Source organism: Hyperolius riggenbachi, chromosome 3 (genome assembly GCF_040937935.1).
Source record: "Hyperolius riggenbachi isolate aHypRig1 chromosome 3, aHypRig1.pri, whole genome shotgun sequence".
NCBI classification, from domain to species: domain Eukaryota; kingdom Metazoa; phylum Chordata; class Amphibia; order Anura; family Hyperoliidae; genus Hyperolius; species Hyperolius riggenbachi.
This window is the reverse complement of record NC_090648.1, coordinates 168,204,263-168,227,935: the sequence shown is the minus strand read 5'-3', so window position 1 is coordinate 168,227,935 and position 23,673 is coordinate 168,204,263. Positions and strand designations below refer to the sequence as shown.

Here is a 23,673-nt window from a genome sequence, read left to right as displayed (position 1 = left end):
TGGTAATGCGCAATACTAATGAGCATTACCGTTTGTAGCGCATGTTACCTTAGCATTGAAGTCTATGGACATATAAAAACGCAATTTGAAATTTTGCATTACAATTATGTTTTATAATTGTGAATTCTGTAGCAAAATGACTCCTATGCAAAATTCAAGCTTATCACCAATTCGTACACAGTACATGGATACTGTTCTCTCATTTGAGCTGAGGAATTCACTTTAGGCCTGGAACCCACTACAAAGCACTATCGCTAATCAAAAACGCTAGCGTTTTTAATGAGCGTTTTGTAAGCGATTTCATGAGCGTTTTCTGACGATTTTGGTAGCGATTTTAAAAAGTGTTAGCGTTTTTACTTCTGATTGGTCCTTTCAATACATTTTTTTACAGTGTGCAGTAATTTAAAAACGCTAGCAAAGTCACTTTGTATAGAGATTCATGAGCGATTAGATCAGCGATTAGATTGCAGGAACGCTAATGCAAAACGATAACGCTCAAAAATACTGCATGTCTTGCCTTTGCGATTTTGCTAATCTCAATCGCTCCAGTGGAATTTGGCTCATTCATTAACATTAGCTGAGCATTTAGGGAAATCCCTAGCGCTCCCTAAATGCTCAAAAAAAAATCGCTCTAGTGGGTTCCAGCCCTAAATCAACAAATTCATTTTAGAGTATGTGGACTTTTGCATGGAAAGCCAGACATTAAATGGTACCCTAGGAGAGAGGCATATGGAGGCTGCCATATTTATTTACTTTTAAACAATACCAGTTGCCCGGCAGTCCTCCTGACCCTGTGTCTTTAATTCTTTTACCCATAAACCCTGAACAGGCATGCAGCAGATCAGGTACTCTGACTCAGCTGGTTTTCCTGGATTATCCATATGCCTGTTCCAGGGTTTTGACCCAGACACTACTTATGCCAGAAGATCAACAAGGCTGCCAGGCAACTGGTATTGTTTAAAAGGAAATAAATATGGCAGTATACTTCTCATCTTGGGTATCCTTTAAGCTCATCTGTATAGATAAGTCCATGGATATTTTCTTTCCAGAGTTCTGCTGGGACCCACTAGAGTGATTTTGGGCAGAGGTTTTGGATCATCGACAACCACTGGCGATTCCAAACAACGATTTTCCAATGTATTAAATGGCGAGGAACGCAGTAGTGCGATTGCAATAAGGGTTAATTGCAATTGCAGCACATGCAGCATTTTGGGCGCGTTTGCACTGAATGCTATGTATCGAAGCGATGCAAAATTGCTATAAAAAGGGATTTTGCAGCGATTTGGGGGCAGACATTTTAACAATTTTAACAATAACAACGGAGCAATAGCATATGTGGTCAGTAGAAGAGCCAGGCACCTCTGTCTCTTCTACTGACCATATTAGCTCTTGCTCTGTTGTTATTGCCTGATGAAGCAGGATCAAACCTGCGAAACATGTTAAATTGTTCCCCGGAGTATGCAAATAAACTTTTTGTAATTGACAAATACATTGGCAATTTTTGTGTCTGCTTGGAGGAGGTAAGTCCACCACTGCCTCCTCATGTTTTAAACACTTTAGATTCTTTTATCCTTTTGGCGCCTCTGTATCCATACTACGCTATATTAAGTCCACCCCTGGTGGAGGGGTGTTACTTCCTTTTTTCCTCATCTACGGAGAGCGACTTCTTAATCCTGAGTGGGGTCAGGTCTAATCTCCTCACCTGCCTATACAGTGGTTGCCTTTGAGGTAACCCTGCTTTGTGAGTATAGCTTATTACTCTATCATACTTCATTTCAACTACCAGTACATACTACACTATATTTGGCTCTTGGTGTCCTTACTCTGTATTCTGTTTTGCAAGTCTCTTGATTTTTAAAGAAAGTTTATTATACTTCCAAAGTGACATGATTCTCGGCTTCTGCCCATAGTCCCGCCCCCTAGCAGAAGAGGTCACCGGTGCTTCTCTGATTGGTCCTAGAGAAGCACCTCTTCCTTTAGAACTGTGGACAGAAGCTAAACATCGGAAAACCTGGTAAGTATAATAATAAAGTTTACTTAAAAAGTAAGAAAAAAAACCCCGCTAATCGGCAGTCAGAGGGAAACGCAATCCCAATCGACCTAGGAATTTCTGAACACAGCGATTGCACGATTTAAAAGCGTGCAGCGATTCCTAGTGGGTTCCCGCCTTATGTAGTGATATGCAGCGGGACATTTGTATCAAGCACATGCATTAAATATGCCCATAAAGTCCAAATGTGGATTTATTCATAAAATCCACATTTGGACTTTATGAATAAATCCTTTAAATTGACATTTCCCCAATACAAAGTATTTCCTCCATGGACAGTCTGATTAAAAAAAAAAATCCAACTTGATGATCTGGGTAGTAGTTTGTGAGTGCAACAAAAATACTGCAACTAGGAGAGCTGGCACAAGTCCATGTCATGGGCAGCAGGTCATGGGACATGGAGGGCACTGCAGGGTTATCCACACACAGACTGAGTTCAGGGCAGTCATTCTGAAAGTGTGACTTTGTCACAAGGCGCACCAAGGGGGACTGGCTCAGGCACATGTGCAAACATAATTCAGGGCAAGGCGTGAAATGGTCACACGTCTTGGGAGGCAGCTATCTGTGTAACAAGGGGTGAAATAAGTCCACAGTCTACTGAAAATCATTAGTATTGTTATTCATTTTATCATCATACACATACATTGTATTCTGCGCTGAAGAAGGGGTACACTGTATTCTGAAGAATGGGTACACTGACCTCGAAACGATCGTCTGTGATACTACAGATGTTACTACAGATGTATGCTTGTTTGGTCTTTATGCAGTAAACTAAACTAATGCTGGGAATACACGGCGCGTTTATGCGTCGGAATCGAGCCACTGGTTCAATGGCGGCGCGTCCCCGCTCGTCCGTGCGGACGCGTGGATCGATTCCTGCTCGTCCCCGTGGGCAGTTCCTTATCAGCCGCTCGTTTCTTCCATTGTCCGCCCGCGGGGTTCGAGCACGGAATCGATCCGCCGCGGTGATCGGACAGGTTGAATATTATCAATCGTGCCATCAGCGGCTCGATTGATAACAACTATTGCGCCGTGTATGCCCAGCATAACTGTTCATTTGACCACATCTTTGGACTAGCTATTAGAGAAGCACAATGCCAGTGCCTTAAGGTCTACGTGCCTATACTACAAGGACAGTGGCCCAAATTGGCAGTGCCATCTGTCTACCTTTCTTGTTCAAAATGTTACCCTTCCTGTGTCAAACAAAGCTTTTATATTCTGTCTCAAAATTTAGTCTCGTGACCCAAAACAGCCTAGCTGAAGAAGTTAACGGAAAGCTCTGTGGTTGGAGTTCCTTTTGCTGCGTGGGTCAGCTTATAGTTCTGACAAGGGGGCGGGGCACAGAGAGTGCTCTCTGACTACGGATTCTCCGCGGACTAATTCGCATGCAGGAGCGAAATCGCATGCGGTTGTATGCGAATTTTACAGCAAATTCGCATACGATTTCGCATGGATGATGCTGTGTGCGAATTTAACCATGTCAGTGCCTGTGTGCTTTTTCATTGATTCCATGCGAAATCGTATGCGAATTCGCATGAAAATTCGCATGAAAAAACACCATGCGAATGCCCTATTAAATACATTGTATGCGAATCGCATGCGTGTGTGCGGTGTCCGAATTCGGATGGCTCTGCTGAGCAGATTTTTCCTGCACAAGAAAACGCTCCGTTTTCCTGACAAGTGGACACAGGCTCATTCACTTTTATTAGTTATGCGAATTTGCATGCGGGGAACGCATGCGAATTCGCGTTAGTGGAAACGCACCCTACAGCCTGCAGCTCTGGAAATCTGTGTTGCAGGTAGTAGCTAATGGGGACTCCTGGCCAGCAATTTAAATTCCCTCTCCAGGTCAAAAAACATTTTGTTCACCTGCCTAAACCTGAATTACTTACATTAAAAATGGGTTGAATACCAAAAATGGCAAAATGACATTTGTGATGGTATGCGATGTAATGCAGGGAATGAGGCAAATGACCAATGTGCACCTTCACTAACTAACATTGACTAGTGTTGTAACAATAGAACTCCTTGCATCACATTGCAACTGATTAGGTGGGAACTATTCATATACTTTGAATGGCACCACGTTACAGAGCGCAAAACGGTGTCCAATGCAATGCAATGCGTCAATGTGAAAGTCTCCTAAATCTATTTGTATGTAGGAGGTGCACTTTAAAATAAAAAAATGAGGACAAATGATAAGGTCTTATGCACAATGGGGTGTATTTAGTAAACAGTGGTAAGCAGAATAAAGTGTGTAAAGTCTTGCTGCACAATGAGTAAAGCTAATGTAATACATTTCATGCAGGGTGTTTACCTCTACTCATCATGCAGTAAGACTTTTGCATGTTATTCTGCTGAAATTAGTTGAGTGAATATACTGCAATAAGCAGAGCATAATGCATTCTCTGTAATGTATTGCATCACACTCTACTCATCATTTGGTAATACTTTGCGCACGTAAATCTGCTTACCATAGTTTAGTTATTATACCAGCATTGTCACTTCAGATGTGTTTTAAACTTAAAATTCTGACTTTTACTAAAAAAAACCAACCAAACAAAAAAAAACCCCAACAACAATATTTACTACCAGGAAGGCTGAGCTACGCTTATAGTTGTCTCTGCAGATACCAAAATAAAACAAATCCAGTAACATTTATAAAACAAGCTGTGATATATAAATCTTAAAGGGAACCCTGTGTTAGGCCTGAAACCCACTACAAATCGCAAATCTCTATCGCAATCGCTAGCGCTTTTAACCCCTTGCCGGCATCAGCACTGTACTGGGGACAGCCGTGTCACACGGCCGTGTCACACGGCTGTCCCCCTGGGGGACAAGAGAGCGATCGGCTCTCATAGGCAGAAGCCTATGACAGCCGATCGCCATAATTGGCTGGCTGTGGGGAGAGAGGGGGGGAGGGAGGGAAGATTTTTAAAGAAACAGGGTTTTTTTTTTTAAAAAGTAACAATAATATTTATTAAAAAAAAAAAATTAAACATGGGGGGAGCGATCAGACCCCACCAACAGAGAGCTCTGTTGGTGGGGAGAAAAGGGGGGGGGGGGGAAATCACTTGTGTGCTGTGTTGTGCGGCCCTGCAACATAGCCTTAAAGCTGCAGTGGACTATTTTACTAAAAATGACCTGGTCACTAGGGGGGTTTAGCACTGCGGTCCTCAAGAGGTTAATGAGCGTTTTATAAGCGATTTCTTGAGCGTTTTCTGTTGATTTTGGTAGTGATTTTACAAAAATGTAAGCTTTTTGATAGCGATTGTGAAAGGGATTTGCGATTAGCGATTTTAATTCTGATTGGTCCTTTCAATGTATCATAATTTTATTTACAGTTTGCATTCATTAAAAATCACACTCAAAACGCTATGTGTAGCGTTTCATGAGCGATTACGCCAGCGTTTATATGCTTTACATTGCAGAAATGTAAACGCTAACGCAATCGCTAACGCCACCAAAATGCTGCATGTCCTGCGATAGCGATTTTGCTAATTGCAATTGCTCCAGTGGAATTTGGCCGATCCATTAACATTAGTTTAGCGTTTAGGGAAATCGCTAGCGATTTGAACCGCTCCCTAAATGCTCAAAAAATCGCCCCAGTGGGTTCGAGCCCTCAGAAACCTGAGGTGAGAGGAAGCAATATTTATTTCCTTTTTAACAATACCAGTTGCCTGGCAGTCTTCCTGATCCTGTGCCTCTATTACTTTTAGCCATAGACCCCGAACAAGCATGCAGCAGATCAGATACTCTGACTCAGCTGACTCAGGTTTTACTGGATTAGCCATAAGCTTGTTCCAGGGTTTTGACTCAGACTCTACATAAGCCAGAAGATCAACAGGACAAGGAAATAAATATGGCAGCCTCCATATCATTCTCTCCTCGGGTTCCCTTTACCTGGTGGGATTGCTTTGTTATCAACAAGAGCAGGCTATTACTTCCAATACAACTAATATCAAGCCAGAAACTATCAATTCTAAATACCAACCATTAGAGGGAGGCAGAGGACATACTAATGTTCTGCAAAGACTTATACAAGTCTGATGAGTGTGATATTGGTTTTAAACAAACCATTCTTCATGAGATATACAGTATTGCTAAATATAAGAGCACACCTGTCATTACCTTAACCACTTGCCGACCGCCTACTTCATATTGGCGGCGGCAAAGTGGCAGCCCCAGGACCACGTAACGCAGATTGGCGTCAGGTCCTGGGGCACTCTCTGGCCGGGGATCGCGCGCTGGGATGCGCGCGCATCCACCGGCAATAGGCTCCGCCCACCCGCGACGTCAACCCGCCGGCCAATCGGAAGCGCCGGCGGGTTGTTAACCCGACGATCCCCGGATAGGAAGCGTATAATACGCTTTGTAATGTTTACAAAGTGTATTATACAGGCTGCCTCCTGCCCTGGTGGTCCCAGTGTCCGAGGGACCACCAGGGCAGGCTGCAGCCACCCTAGTCTGCACCCAAACACACTGATCTGCCCCCCCCTGCCCCCTGATCGCCCACAGTACCCCTCAGACCCCCCCCTGCCCACCCCCCAGACCACCATTTGCACACAATCACCCCCCTAATCACCCATCCGTCACTATCTGTCAACGCTATTTTTTTTTTTAGTCCCTAAACTGCCCCCTGCTCCCTCCTGATCACCCCCCCACCCCTCAGATTCTCCCCAGACCCCCCCAGACCCTCCCCCCCTGTGTACTGTATGCATCTATCCCCCCTGATCACCTGTCAATCACCCGTCAATCACCCATCAATCACCCGTCAATCACCCGTCAATCACCCCCTGTCACTGCCACCCATCAATCAGCCCCTAACCTGCCCCTTGCGGGCAATCTGATCACCCACCCACACCAATAGATCGCCCGCAGATCCGACATCAGATCACCTCCCAAATCCATCGTTTACATCTATTCTCTCCTCTAAACACCCACTAATTACCCATCAATCAACCATCAATCACCCCCTATCACCACCTGTCACTGTTACCCATCAGATTAGACCCTTGCGGGCACCCAATCGCCCGCCCACACGCTCAGATTGCCCTCAACCCCCCCCCCCCTTATCGATTCGCCAGTGCATTATTTACATCCGTTCTTCCCTGTAATAACCCACTGATCACCTGTCAATCACCGCCTGTCACTGCCACCCATCAATCACCCCCTGTCACTGCCACCCATCAATCAGCCCCTAACCTGCCCCTTGCGGGCAATCTGATCACCCACCCACACCAATAAATCGCCCGCAGATCCGACATCAGATCACCTCCCAAATCCATCGTTTACATCTATTCTCTCCTCTAAACACCCACTAATTACCCATCAATCACCCCCTATCACCACCTGTCACTGTTACCCATCAGATTAGACCCTTGCGGGCACCCAATCGCCCGCCCACACGCTCAGATTGCCCTCAACCCCCCCCCCCCTTATCGATTCGCCAGTGCATTATTTACATCCGTTCTTCCCTGTACTAACCCACTGATCACCTGTCAATCACCCCCTGTCACTGCCACCCATCAATCACCCCCTGTCACTGCCACCCATCAATCAGCCCCTAACCTGCCCCTTGCGGGCAATCTGATCACCCACCCACACCAATAGATCGCCCGCAGATCCGACATCAGATCACCTCCCAAATCCATCGTTTACATCTATTCTCTCCTCTAAACACCCACTAATTACCCATCAATCACCCCCTATCACCACCTGTCACTGTTACCCATCAGATTAGACCCTAATCTGCCCCTTGCGGGCACCCAATCACCCGCCCACACGCTCAGATTGCCCTCAGACCCCCCCCTTATCAATTCGCCAGTGCAATATTTACATCTGTTATTCCCTGTAATAACCCACTGATCACCTGTCAATCACCCATCAATCACCCCCTGTCACTGCCACCCATCAATCACCCCCTGTCACTGCCACCCATCAATCAGCCCCTAACCTGCCCCTTGCGGGCAATCTGATCACCCACCCACACCAATAGATCGCCCGCAGATCCGACATCAGATCACCTCCCAAGTGCAGTGTTTACATCTATTCTCTCCTCTAAACACCCACTAATTACCCATCAATCACCCCCTATCACCACCTGTCACTGTTACCCATCAGATTAGACCCTAATCTGCCCCTTGCGGGCACCCAATCACCCGCCCACACCTCAGAACGCCCTCAGACCCCAGCCCTGATCACCTCGCTAGTGCATTGCTTGCATCTATTTCCCCCCTCTAATCACACCTTGAGACACCCATAAATCACCTCCTGTCACCCCCTAGCACACCTACCCATCAGATCAGGCCCTAATTTGCCCCGTGTGGGCCCTGATCACTCGGCCAAACCCTCAGATCCCCCTCAGACCCCCTTCCGATCACCTCCCCAGTGCATTGATTGCATCTATTTTCCCCTCTAACCGCCCCCTGAGACACCCATCAATCACCTCCTGTCACCCCCCTAGCACTCCTATCCATCAGATCAGGCCCAATTCATCCTGTCATCTAAGAGGCCACCCTGCTTATGACCGTTTCCACAAAATTTGCCCCCTCATAGACCACCTGTCATCAAAATTTGCAGATGCTTATACCCCTGAACAGTCATTTTGAGAAATTTGGTTTCCAGACTACTCATAGTTTTGGGCCCGTAAAATGCCAGGGCAGTATAGGAACCCCACAAGTGACCCCATTTTAGAAAGAAGACACCCCAAGGTATTCTGTTAGGTGTATGATGAGTTCATAGAAGATTTTATTTTTTGTCAAAAGTTAGCGGAAATTGGATTTTTATTGTTTTTTTCACAAAGTGTCATTTTTCACTAACTTGTGACAAAAAATAAAATCTTCTATGAACTCACCATACCCCTAACGGAATACCTTGGGGTGTCGTCTTTCTAAAATGGGGTCACTTGTGGGGTTCCTATACTGCCCTGGCATTTTAGGGGCCCTAAACCGTAGGGAGTAGTCTAGAAAACAAATGCCTCAAAATGACCTGTGAATAGGACGTTGGGCCCCTTAGCGCACCTAGGCTGCAAAAAAGTGTCACACATGTGGTATCGCCGTACTCAGAAGAAGTAGTATAATGTGTTTTGAGGTGTTTTTTTATACATACCCATGCTGGGTGGGAGAAATCTCTCTGTAAATGGACAATTGTGTGTAAAAAAAATCAAAAATGTGTCATTTACAGAGATATTTCTCCCACCCAGCATGGTTATATGTAAAAATACACCACAAAACACATTATACTACTTCTTCTGAGTACGGCGATACCACGTGTGACACTTTTTTGCAGCCTAACTGTGCTAAGGGGCCCAAAGTCCAATGAGTACCTTTAGGATTTCACAGGTCATTTTGAGACATTTGGGTTCAAGACTACTCCTCACGGTTTAGGGCCCCTAAAATGCCAGGGCAGTATTGGAACCCCACAAATGACCCCATTCTAGAAATAAGACACCCCAAGGTATTCCGTTAGGAGTATGGTGAGTTCATAGAAGATTTTATTTTTTGTCACAAGTTAGCGGAAATTGATATGTATTGTTTTTTTTTTCACAAAGTGTCATTTTCCGCTAACTTGTGACAAAAAAAAAATCTTCTATGAACTCACCATACCCCTAACGGAATACCTTGGGGTGTCTTCTTTCTAAAATGGGGTCACTTGTGAGGTTCCTATACTGCCCTGGCATTTTAGGGGCCCTAAACCGTGAGGAGTAGTCTAGAATCCAAATGCCTCAAAATGACCTGTGAATAGGACGTTAGGCCCCTTAGCGCACCTAGGTTGCAAAAAAGTGTCACACATGTGGTATCGCCGTACTCAGAAGAAGTAGTATAATGTGTTTTGAGGTGTATTTTTATACATACCCATGCTGGGTGGGAGAAATCTCTCTGTAAATGGACAATTGTGTGTAAAAAAAATCAAATAATTGTCATTTACAGAGATATTTCTCCCACCTAGCATCTGTATGTGTAAAAATACACCCCAAAACACATTATACTACTTCTCCTGAGTACGGCGGTACCACATGTGTGGCACTTTTTTGCACCCTAAGTGCGCTAAGGGGCCCAAAGTCCAATGAGTACCTTTAGGATTTCACAGGTCATTTTGCGACATTTGGTTTCAAGACTACTCCTCACGGTTTAGGGCCCCTAAAATGCCAGGGCAGTATAGGAACCCCACAAATGACCCCATTTTAGAAAGAAGACACCCCAAGGTATTCCGTTAGGAGTATGGTGAGTTCATAGAAGATTTTATTTTTGTCACAAGTTAGCAGAAAATGACACTTTGTGAAAAAAAACAATTCAAATCAATTTCCGCTAACTTGTGACAAAAAAAAAAAATCTTCTATGAACTCACCATCCTCCTAATGGAATACCTTGGGGTGTCTTCTTTCTAAAATGGGGTAATTTGTGGGATTCCTATACTGTCCTGGCATTTTAGGGGCCCTAAACCGTGAGGAGCAGTCTTGAAACGAAATTTCTCAAAATGACCTGTGAAATCCTAAAGGTACTCATTGGACTTTGGGCCCCTTAGCGCAGTTAGGGTGCAAAAAAGTGCCACACATGTGGTATCGCCGTACTCAGGAGAAGTAGTATAATGTGTTTTGGGGTGTATTTTTCCACATACCCATGCTGAGTGGGAGAAATATCTCTATAAATTGACAATTGTGTGTAAAAAAAATAAAACAATTGTCATTTACGGAGATATCTCTCCCACCCAGCATGGGTATGTGTAAAAATACACCCCAAAACACATTATACTACTTCTCCTGAGTACGGCAATACCACATGTGTGGCACTTTTTTGCAGCCTAACTGCGCTAAGGGGCCCAAAGTCCAATGAGCATCTTTAGGCTTTACAGGGGTGCTTACAATTAGGCACCCCCCAAAATGCCAGGACAGTGAACACACCCCACAAATGACCCCATTTTGGAAAGTAGTCACTTCAAGGTATTCAGAGAGTAGCATAGTGAGTCCGTGGCAGATTTCATTTTTTTTTTGTCGCAAGTTAGAAGAAATGGAAACTTTTTTTTTTTTTTTTTTTGTTACAAAGTGTCATTTTCCGCTAACTTGTGACAAAAAATAAAATCTTCTATGAACTCACCATGCCTCTCACTGAATACTTTGGGATGTCTTCTTTCCAAAATGGGGTCATTTGGGGGGGATTTGTACTATCCTGGAATTTTAGCCCCTCATGAAACCTGACAGGTGCGCAGAAAAGTCAGAGATGCTTGAAAATAGGAAAATTCACTTTTGGCACCATAGTTTGTAAACGCTATAACTTTTACCCAATCCAATAAATATACACTGAATGTTTTTTTTTTTATCAAAGACATGTAGCAGAATAACTTTCGCGCTCAAATGTATAGGAAATTTTACTTTATTTGAAAAATGTCAGCACAGAAAGTTAAAAAAGTCATTTTTTTGACAAAATTCATGTCTTTTTTGATGAATATAATAAAAAGTAAAACTCGCAGCAGCAATCAAATAGCACCGAAAGAAAGCTGTATTAGTGACAAGAAAAGGAGGTAAAATTCATTTAGGTGGTAGGTTGTATGACTGAGCAATAAACCGTGAAAGCTGCAGTGGTCCGAATGGAAAAAAAGGCTCTGGTCCTTAAGGGGTTTTATGACTGCAGTCCTTAAGTGGTTAAATAAGGACACCTATAATAACACTATAATAAACACTCACAGGAAAATGGTGGCATGGATTTATGTTATTCGAGTGCAGTTCCTTTTCAAGAGGAGGACTGTGTAGTGCTGCTCACTAGCAATACACCTTCTCAGCCAGTGTTGTAACTGACATAAATTGCATAGTCTAACTACTGTATGTTGGCTACATATACCTGCCTACAACTGCCACCCATTTAAACTAAACTTGTGAATCCAACTGAATCCCCAAATATCTCATGGTTTAAAAGTTACCTGAAACGAGTAAAATTATCTAAAATAAACACATGCTGTACCTGCAAATTAATATTACATACTTACTTCCCCCCCCCCCCTCTCAGAAGTTCCTCTCAGAAGTCAGAAGCTCACCATTTTATTCTAACAACGATTCCCTCCAGTCCTGACAAGATTTTGTCAGAACTGAAATGTATCAGTTGCTGTCAGTTATATATCAGTTACAGTCAGGAGAATGGGTATCTAGATTCCATTTCCTGGCTGCTGAGAGAATTACTTTTATTTTTTTTTTTAAAGCTGGAGATTGTTCTTTATTTTGTTTTTGTTATCCAGTTTGGCTACTTACATTTTTAACCTTTGAACCATTGATGAAATGGTATATGTTTCTGAAAAAGGTTCAAGTTCAACCACAATCATTCACCTGAGCAGGGGTTGGACACCTGCACCATCCCCCAGAGGACAGGTAAGTATTACGGTACATACCCTTCCCTCCTCCCCATCTCATTATCCAATCCTTGGGCTCTGGTGGTGTGGAAGAGCTCATTGTCTGCCAGCATTGGTATCAGTGCTTTGCGAGAGGCACACACATTCTGGGAACCCCCAGCAAAGCACCCCCAAGTGATGAAAGCCTTATGAGTTGGTAGATCAGCTTTCATGTTTGGCATACTGAGATGATTATAATTAGAAGAAGAACCCTACACTGTTTTCTCTCTATCGTTCTACCTCCTTCCCTCCCTTACTTCCTTCCCCCCTTACTAAAGCCTACTACACCCCTTCAACTTTGATTGGCCAATCACTGACCAATTTTAACACCTCTATGTAGTATGATTATCTACACAATCTGTTCATAGTATTTAAAATCGGTTGGCTTTCATACTACAAGGAAGTGGTAAAATTGGCCAATGATTGGCCAATCAAAATTGTATGTGTGCATGAAACTTTACTCCCTCCGTTCCTTCCTTACTCCCTTCCTTCTTTCCTTACTTTCTCTTGCGCCAACTGAACAACACAACATTAAGTTACAAGCTTGCTACAGAAGGAGGAAACATAAAATCACTTGTTATTGACAATAACACCCAATTATCAGTTAATTCTGATCTGTAATCAATATAAAGAAATAAATACACTTCCTCACAGATTAGGTGGAAAGTTGAAACACTGACATTTTTCTTTCAATACAAGGATCTCAGATACCATGGAAACCATCAGTCTCACCTTCCTTCCTCCAGAAGATTTAATCTCATTAACTATCATAAAGTTCACTTTGTTAACAAATGATAGGAATTAGATAATAGTTTTCTGTCCTGAACTAGCTATGCACCATTGAGCACAGACTAGCAAAAATGCAGCCAAATATGTGATGCCTGGGGACTGGAGTCGTGCTTCAGGTATATGAAACCTGATAGTAGGCCGGTGCCAAGTCTCAACCGGATTGCTCAAATGGTCCTGGATACATCCAAATAAAGAACAAGATGGCACACCACTGGCTGCAAATTAATTGCTGTGTATTGCGAAACAAGTACACTACATGTTACGGACCATAGTCCTTCCTCAGGTGTAAAACCGCAATACACAGCAATTAATTTGCATCCGTGATGTGTCGTATTATTCTTTATTTGGATGTAGCAAAAAATGCAGCTACTTTTCTATATTGTACAAGGAGAACAGAATTTGCTAAGAACAACAAAGCTTCATGGGAACCTAAGAGAAGGTGGCTGGTGGGTCTCTTGACACCCACTGGGCCCCAAGCACTTGCCTAGGTTGCCTTTTGGATGATCCTGCTCTGAGCGCTTTTTAAAATCGCTAGCGTTTAGAAAAGCACTTGACAATATGTTTGCATGGGCTTGCTCACTCCAGATCGATGGGATTTTTTACCCCAAACACGGGTCCTGCTGCATTTTGGAAGCGATTACACCTCAGATTGTATATTGGCAACGTCGCAGTCACCACACTGTACCACCAACAACAGGCCTTCGGTCAGGATCCAAACAGGAAGTGACACTCACGGTTATTTCCTGTTGCAGAGATACAGAAGTGCGCGGAAGCGTATTGTACAAATACGCTTCCGCGCATGTACATTACAATGCCAACATTGTGGCAAACCCTGCGTCGCCACACTTACATGACTTCCGTTCTGCCGTACGTCGTCACAGAGGTCACGTAGTAATGGCGGTTTGTCCGCATGGTAGACAGGGCCGGTTCTCTCATGAAGCAAGTTGAAACATTTGCATCAGGCGCACAAATTACAGGGGCAGCATGTTTGTACTGTGTTTACGCTAACAGCATGCAGTCAGAGTAAGAGGAGAAGTGAAAGAAGAGGGGAGAGTGAGCTAAAGAGATCATCAGTGAGGAAAAGCAGCTTGTTGTGCTGTGTTAGGAGTCTGACAGTGAGTGAGGAAGTGGAGGCGGCAGGAGAGCAACAGTGTTTCATTTGACTTGCACAGCAGAAGGGAGGAGGTGGCACTGCTGTCCTGACTGAGGAGAAATGGAGTGGCTGATGGTGAATAGTTTGTTTGTCACAGACTCACAGCCAGCCAGTGTGTTATTGTGTTGAGCGGCAGCATGTCTCGTGAGAACATTAAATGAAGCAGAGTAAATTGTCGGGTGCTGTGCGATTGTTCCAAATCGAGGGGGGGGGGAAGCGTGGGGAGCAATGGGGAGCAAAGGTTAAGGTTAGTCATAGGGAGAGAGGGTTAAGGTTAGCTATGGGAGCGAGGGTTAAGGTTAGCCATGGGAGCGAGGGTTAAGGTTAGCCATGGGGAGCGAGGGTTAAGGTTAGCCATGGGAGCGAGGGTTAAGGTTAGCCATGGGAGCGAGGGTTAAGGTTAGCCATGGGGAGCGAGGGTTAAGGTTAGCCATGGGAGCGAGGGTTAAGGTTAGCCATGGGGAGCGAGGGTTAAGGTTAGCCATGGGGAGAATGGTTAAGGTTAGCAGTGGTGGGGTGGTTAAGGTTAGGCATCGGTAATGGGAGGGTTCAGTAAGAAAATAGGCTTAAGGCTGGTCCCCCCACGTGATTTTCCCAATGATTTTTCTGATGTAGGTACAGGCTACGATCACGTAAATAACGGTTAACGGCGTGCGGCGATAACAACTGTCATGGCGGTTTGAATCAAGATGACTCCGCACAAAGTACCGTGGTTGCTTGAATTCCCATTCACTCCCATCCTGTGCCGTCGTGTGACATCGCGTGTACCTGCCGGTGGAACATGGATTGTGGAACGCTCGCTGTCAGGGTGTCGCTGTATCCATTTAGCTTAAAGGGGAACTGAAGTAAGAGGTATACGGAGGCTGCCATTTTTTTTTTTTAAATCAATACCAGTTGCCTGGCAGCCCTGCTGGTCTATTTCTCTGCAGTATTATCTGAATAACACCAGAAACAAGCATGCAGCTAGTCTTGTCAGATCTGACTTTAAAGTCCGAAACACCTGATCTGCTGCATGCTTGTTCAGGGGCTATCGCTAATAGTATTAGAGGCAGAGGATCAGCAAGGCTGCCAGGCAACTGGTATTTCTTAAAAGGAAATAAACATGGCAGCCTCCATATACCTCTCTCTTCAGTTCCCCTTTAAGGTTTAGCTGTAGTATAATATTAGTATTTATTATTTTCCACTTTAACAGCAGAATATCAGTACATTTACAGATATTCTACTATCGGCTTTTATGGCAACCAGATTTCCAGGCTTCCTTTTTAGACATAGACCACATATATGTGCGTGTTATTATTTATTTATTTTTTTTATGTGTTTGTATGTTAGTTTGGATCTTTTGAGGATTTTGGATCAATAGTTGTTTGACGAAGAAGTCACTGCTAAATTGTCTTTAAAATCTCATACGCTGCTGTATATTATTGTGATAGACAATATTTGTCAGAATGTTCAGTATTGGATTGACTGACCCTAGTTTCTCAGGTGGTGAGTTCAGGAGGAGGTAGGCTCATTATTATAGCATGCCTTCACTGCTTGGGGTTCTGGGGTTAAGTCACAGAGAGAGCAACTTCTCTTTCCCAAGATGACACCTCGGTCTTGTGCCAAGGAGGTGCAGATGTCAGGCGTGGATTCTGCCACTTGCATAAATAGAGAGACCATGGAAGGTGTGAACTGGCCACACTTCTTATATGAGTCAGTGAACTGGTAGTTACTGGAAAATACATGAAAACAGATTCAGTGGAACATGTGCTTTCTCCATCTTCCCATTAGCCTCACAGCATACAAGATAGATTAATTTACACAACATACTCAATTTGCTTTCATTCAACGAATTATATTCTATTTGGCTGTATGCAGGGCCCAACTACCTTTAGATTGTTCTTGGTAAATTTTTAATTGCTAGTATGTATGTTTACTTTTATACTTCTACTCTAAATAGGGTCCTTTCACACTTGGAGCATTCCGTAACGTTGTGTTGCCCAAAAACTCTTTGCAGAATTAGTAGCCCTATGGGGCTATCACATTGAATGCTGTGCGGTGGGTCCCGTCATGACACTGCAGGAGCTGCAGTGCTTTGTGCATGGTGAACCCAACATATTACGCAGTGCTGTACAGGAGTATATAATCTTGTCATTAACTGTCCCTCAGAGGAGCTCACAACCTAGTCCCTACCATAGTCATATGTCTATGTATGTATCGTGTAGTGTATGTATCATAGTCTAGGGTCAATTTAGGAGGAAGCCAAATAACTTTTCTGTATGTTTTTGGGATGTTGGAGGAAACCCGAGTGCCCAGAGGAAACCTACACAGACACGGGGATAACATACAAACTCTTTGCAGATGTTGACCTGGCCGAGATTCGAACCAAGGACCCAGCACTGCAAGGCAAGAGCGCTAACCACTACACCACCGTACTGCCCAGTGAAGCATACTTTGAGCAGTAACGAGTGGTGCGACCTTTCACTACCGCTGCAGTGCAATCAAATAACAATTGCAGTGCAACAAGTTTGAAAAGGCCCTAAAGCAATGCAGAATATGATGGATCAATGGATCAATTTTGTAAGCTCGCAAGGGCAAGGCTCTCTCACCCTTTTATGTCTTCGGAATTCATTATACATTTTCTTCGTCATGTTACCTTTGTCACTGTAATTACCAATTCTGTATTTTGTATTGATTCTGTATTTTGTATATTGGTGTATACCATGGTCTGTATTGTTATGTAATAATAATCAATTAATAAAAGAATGATATGCGGTTGCATAAAGAAAAATATTTGCAGACACCCCAGAACCATTGCAAATATTCCCATCCAAGTACTGCAAATGGCTACACTTGTCATCAGATGCATACATGGACCAAACTTCTAATAAAGAGAGTTGATAGTCAAGATCAATAATTCATGGCATGACCACAAAAATAAATGACAATTTTTTTTAATGCTTTTCTATTGCTTTTTTATTGACATCCCACAAACTGCAAGCACTGCGCTGGTAAACATGTGGGCGCAAATGTGGAAGAGGGATGCAGACACAGCAGCGGACACCAGACAGGTGAACTATTGATGCAGGGTCACTGGGTGGGGGGTGGACAGGTACATGTACATTGGGGGGACAGCGGCAAAGATATTTCCATCACATTTGTTATTCGCAATTATCACACGCCATTACCACTGCGCACCCGATGGACCATACCGGCCTGAGATTTAGCCATATACTAAAGATAAAGCAAGAAATTGCAGATGATCAGCAATGAATGCATTATTTCTAGCTGTGTTTATGCTTCTGGACACCATGTTATGTTATGGAGAGGGAAAAGTGAGTGCATTCATTGCCTAATACCTTTTGCCATAAACATGCCATTAGCTTCAGGGCGTGACCTCAAGGAGTTGGGTTATGCCATCATAAGAACACGGGTACATTTACAGGGCATTGTGCAGCATGAGAACTCCATGACTTCAAAATCTGACCTCTAAAAGTAAATGTGATGATGGTTTTATTGAGCAAGTGTTCAGTCTCCACAGGAGTCTGCCCCATAGGCGGTAAAGTTTGTCACCTTTTGGCACACTTCTGCATGCAAATGTTACTAGCCTCACTTGTGCCCTGAACAAACAAACATATAGCAGAGAAGGAGCAGCTGATGACATCTCCAGTGACTGGCAAGTGATTGACAGGACGGGATGGCTGAATATCCTGATGATTGTAGTACATCAATAGAAAGCGGAATGTTCAGTGTTCCTCGGTATACTCCTAGTTGTAAATATCAAAAATGATATAATAATAATTTGGTGCCCACAGGTATAAAATTCAGACAGGGACATCTGTCAGCTGAAAAATTGTTCAAGAGAGTGATCTGTGCCTACATACTTGCATCATGGTGCCAACTGAAAGTGGTCAGGTGAGCAGGGGATGCCTAAAAAAGGTCACATAATACGGCAGCACGGTGGTGTGCAAAATTTGCCCCTAACTTTCTATGCCACTGTCTACAAGATGACAACAGAAATCCTTAATGGCTAGTCAGTTAGACCATGCAACTGTCATCTAATGTATATAAGCTGCTTAGTCTGTTCAGCATTGCCACTCCTATGCATTATGAAGACCTTAGTACAAGATATGCTCAAAGTATATTCAGTTTGTTGGCAATTTCAATGTAAACTTATATAAGTATTCCCCCCACCCTGAAACAATTGATCATGACTGGTTTGCATGCCAATGTGCTGATTTGTTAAATCCTTGACCAACTATTCCCTTCCCCAACATATGACAAAGTGGCTAGCTTGGCTCTCTGTTCATCTGGACCTTGACTGCACATACATTTAAACTTGAAATAATTAAAAAAAAACTATTTCAAGCAACATGTGTCTATAGATAGCTTATCATTATGTACACACACTCAAGAAAAATAGTTTGAGATGTCCAAGAGATGACAGATTTCCCAATATCGGATAGCAATTTGTTAAAAAAAAGTAAAGCCTACTGACGAGCGACAAATATCGGGCATTTTGCCCGATTCCATCTGGGGGATCAACTCAGGTGACCGTTGGGCAGTCAGCCATGTGTGTCCATTGTCATTTAAATAACAACGTTCTACAGAATGCGCACGTCATGTGTAGTGTCGCTTCCAATTGTGCTTGCGGTATTTAAATGAGTTTATCGTTCGCAATATGTGTGTGCAGACAATATCGCTGGAAAGACTTGTCATTTGTCTTCGTCACCAGCAAAGTCATTTACGCAACGTTGGTAGTTTGTTTGCGGCGAACGTTCGAGCCCTAAGTGAGCCAATCAAAATGATTGACACAAATAATAATTGAATGCTTGCCGGGTGCTTAAACGATGCTACACAGAGCACCCAATGCTGGTCAGACTTCCTGTGAAATCATTTGGAATCTTGCCCTGTATGACTATGTAATGCCAAATGCGGTACAAGAAAGAAAATCAATACAATTTACTGCTGTAAACAATTGAAAATATAATTCATTTGGCCATTGAAATCAATAAAAATTACATAATTTTGTTTTGGAGAAGTAAATAGCCTCAGGAAGATTAGCTTGAACTGATTGTTACAACCGATTAGTGCATTAGTGATAGGCATTAGAGTGCTGGCCATGCAAATGGTTGCCCTCAGACTGACGTTTTGGTTCCGTTATGACCTGGCACATATGGTACATAAGAATTGTTGGGGTACAAGTACATTTTGTACAATGATCTTTGGTTTGAACAACTAGCATAAAAATATTATGAGTTCTTCAAGATTGAAAAGTAAATGGACAGGGAGTGCCTGATCATTAGAGTGGTAATCAAGCGTAAACAAATAGCTTAAATGTCTTTACCGTATAGGTCACATAGGTAATTGACCTCCAGTCAATTTTTAGTTCATCTTCTAGGGGTGAATTTGCACACTTGGTACTCTGGGAACCTTCTTCCCAGGACCCCCTGTTCAGCTCAATTAGGCTTTGATGTGTTGATGGTGCCAGCCAAGGTGACAATTCACACCTCTGCCTTCAGCATAAAACCTGTCCAGTACAGGCCTCATGCAGCATTTCAGCACATACTCCCCAGAGTAGCAGACAGACATGGCTTTCTGTCCAGCACAACAAGAGTTCCAGGAGAAAATGCTGTCTTCTGAATATACCAAACTTCAGCAATGGGGTTATCCTGATTCTGAAGGCTATGGTACTCTCTCTCCAACCTCCTCTGTTGATTCCTTCAGCTTCTCTCCTTCATACCAGTCCTGTGCCTTCTCTGAAGACCCATACAGCAACTTCCAAACAAGTCTGTCTCAGTCAGAAAATCTGCAAAACAGACAGAAGCAGCTGCCAGCCAAGAAGAGAAGCAGGATTGTGACCAGCCACAGACAAAGTGCCAGCGAGAGGGAGAAGATGAGGATGAGAAATCTGTCCACAGCTCTCCAGAGCCTGAGAAAGTACCTACCTCCTGCGGTAGCTCCAGCAGGCAAGAGTTTGACAAAGATTGAAACATTGCGACTAACAATTCGCTACATTTCCCATCTCTCTGATGTTCTTGGCCTAGATGATGAGACACTGGAAAAAAGAAGAGAAGAAAGGCTCAGAAGATCCAGATGTCCAATAGGCTTGAACTGCTGTCAGGAAGAAATGCATGAAATGTGCTCCATGACAAGCACACACCAGACACAGACTTTCCCTCATTGTACTGGTTCCCCAAGCGCATGTCCAGAGCCAACACGACATAACACAGAATGTTTGTTACCAGCCTTGCCATCTCCTCAGTTCTCAGATCATGGACTTTCTGAAGAGGTAGATGCCCTCTCCCCATGTGCACAGAGCTCCACACCAGCTTATACAACCACGTTACCAAACATGAAGGAGAACTTCTCTGACAACCCTCCCATTTCTCCAGATTTGGGCTTTTGTCAGGTATGTATTATTTCTATTTCTTTAAAATTACTTCAGACAGTATACTGGCATTGATTAAATGTGTAGTGCAAGAAGCAACCAATCTGTTATTTTTAAGGCTATCTGGCAAACAGTCAAAATAGCCTAGACTGTATACAAACAAAAGTGCTTTACATATTATGTGTGGGATGCGGTCATAAACACATGAATGATTTATCAGGTGAATGATTTCTATGCCTGGGTTTGGTTTGTCATGGTCAGTCTACAAAGGAAGCAAAATTCGGATGTGATAACATGATCATGACTAGCCAATCAGAGAAGTATGAATGGATTACCTGAAAAATCAGCGATGGGTGTTTTTCATAAATTCTTCTTGCTGGCCAAATGTTAGGAAAATTATTAGTACACACACAAGTTATTTGTTGATTAGTTGTCAGCCAGAAAGATAATGCAGAGAAAGATCCCTTCAGAAATCTAGATTGTGTATAGGTGTCTCTGGACACTACTGACAACGTTGTTAGTGGTGCATCATGTTGGATCACTAATGACCAACCTCTATTGTTTTTTATTCTCATCCGTGCATAAGTGCACCTTCTGCTTGTCCTTCCCCTACCCTTCCCATAGAACAGAACAGACTGTTGGCATCTCAACAGTAATCATTCCTGGAATGTTCCCAGTTGTTCTGGGTGACAATTATTGAAGCTGCATGTGTAGATAAGTCCTGATAGAGGTGCTAACCACTTTATAAGTTATGCAAAATGAGGTGGTTTGGGCAGGATCTTGGCTTTAAGATTGAATTGGTGGTACCATATTCATCTATCTCCTCTTCTACTCAGAGTGTGCTGATTATTAAAGCACACTTTGTCATGTAACCATCATGTGACCAGTATTTATTTAGTCACATCAAAGTATTTTTTTTGTTGTTGAGTGGGACATAACAAACAGCTGCATTATGTCAGCATGTACAATCAACCAGTATGAAAGTTTTTAGTGCAGTGTTCTATATACCTACAACAGACAGACAATAAGTGCAATTGCAATCAATCAGAATTCACTGATCAGTTGATATTAGATGAGTACAAGATTGAGTGTCAATGTACCCGGAGTCATTAGATGACAGTCATCAAATTCATCTGGGTTTGGCTTTAACTGCTGCCAACTTACTAGTTGGTAACCAATTGTTTTGTGAAGTGGGAAGAAATATATCTGGATGCGATTAGGGTGAACCTGTGTCCAACTATTAAGGCCCATTCACACTGGGGATCACCAAACACTAGCACTAGCGTTCTGCAGCAGCTATTTTTTCATGTGAAATTTCTAAACAACTGCGATTAGCGCTTTTTTAACTTTGCAATCGTGATTATTCAAAAATCACAAAAAAGCAAAGACAAGTCTAAGTTTAGCATTCACATCTATGTGTCAACCACACTGTATAGGGATATAGAGATGGTATTGGTTCTAAACTTTATACCTTGTACTTTTAATTTAACGAGTTTATTATAAAGGTAATTCTATCTATAATTACTACCATAATTTACTATTATAATAAGTCAAATTAGCAGAGACTAGCATAATCATCTGTATCAGTTCATTCTTCACAGATAAGCTGAATGTGATTCTTTTTGTTCCTCCAGGATATGATCGATGACATGTGGGATGAATTTGAAAACAAAGACCAGTGGAGCACAATTCACAACAAGCATCATCCGGTCCTGATACAGAACTTCTGCTAACAAATAATTGCTTTCATATTTATCTTATATGGACTTTTATATTATATTGTGTATAGTCCTAAAACTCATATATTTATTCTATACACTTCATATATTATTATTATATTTATTTATATCTATATGCTATGTAATATACAACACATAATGTTCCCATCGATACTGTCTAAATTACAATAAAGTTATCTTATTATTTTTAATATAAAATAGGTTGTTGGAATAACTTCATTTTTCACCCATATTATAATTGTTGGGTGATCACAGCCAACCTCTGATCTTGTACATACAATAAGATGTTTCCTATTGTACATGCATGGTGTGTATCAGGCATTATGCCTGGAAGAGACCATGAGATTTTATGGCAAATTTACAGCCAGATCAATTATTTCCAACATGTCCGATCTGATTTCCGATCAATTTTCCATAGAAGGAAACTGAAAATCAACCGTACATGTTGGAAATAATTAATCTGACAGTAAATCTGCCAGAAAATCTCATAGTGTGTACCGGGCATTAGAAGCATGGTAAAATTTACTAGGAAGAATTGTACATCTTTAGGCCCCATTTACACTTAGAAGCGCAAAACGCCAGCGATTTTTGCCGGCGTTTGACGGGAGTGATTTTTCTGCGATTTCACACGGAAAAAATCACTGGACAGTGCAGCGATTTCTCCGCGATCACGTTTAGCGCTTCTATAGCACTGAAACACGATTGCCGGGAAATTGCCTAAAAATAGTGCATGCTACTCGTTTGCGTTTCGTGATTTGGGGCGATTTGCGGCGATTAGCGCAAATCGCCCAAATAAGAACACTTTCAAAAGCGCTAGCGTTTGAGCGTTTTGCCAAAATCACTGGTAAAATGCTCAAGTGTGCATGGGGCCTTATTGTTGGCGACATTGTAACAGCATCTCTGCTCACCGCTCAGCACTGATCAAACAAAATAAATCTACCTTCAATGAACCTAGACAACTGTGCACATTTAATGCAATTGGATGTAATTTACATTCCAAGAAACAACTGGCAGTGACATTATTTTGTGTGGCAGTTATTGATTGTTGCTCATTTTAGCAATGCAAAGCTAATGCAATGTTCTCTGTCACCTCACTTTAATATGCAAGGGTGCTATAAATCTTTTACAATTAGATAAAGATGGAAATGATAGTAGCTTGACTTGTGTTGTCCCAGCCAATGGCAAGGAGAGGTTT

The 23,673-nt window shown here is 42.7% G+C and overlaps 1 protein-coding gene across 1 annotated transcript; it reads left to right on the top strand.

The window, feature by feature from the left end:
• Positions 1–19,938: 19,938 nt before the first annotated feature.
• LOC137562240 (mesoderm posterior protein 1-like) lies at positions 19,939–22,472 on the top strand. The gene is made up of 2 exons (XM_068273572.1): positions 19,939–20,760; positions 22,374–22,472. The coding sequence occupies exons 1-2, from the start codon at positions 19,939–19,941 to the stop codon at positions 22,470–22,472; spliced, it is 921 nt and encodes a 306-aa protein (XP_068129673.1).
• The last annotated feature ends 1,201 nt before the right edge of the window (positions 22,473–23,673 follow it).

Excerpts from the sequence above, each read along its gene's own strand:
- LOC137562240 (XM_068273572.1), top strand. The coding sequence starts at position 19,939 with ATGGCTTTCTGTCCAGCACAACAAGAGTTCCAGGAGAAAATGCTGTCT. Across the intron at positions 20,761-22,373 it reads CAGATTTGGGCTTTTGTCAG|GATATGATCGATGACATGTG; the intron begins GTATGTATTATT and ends TTGTTCCTCCAG.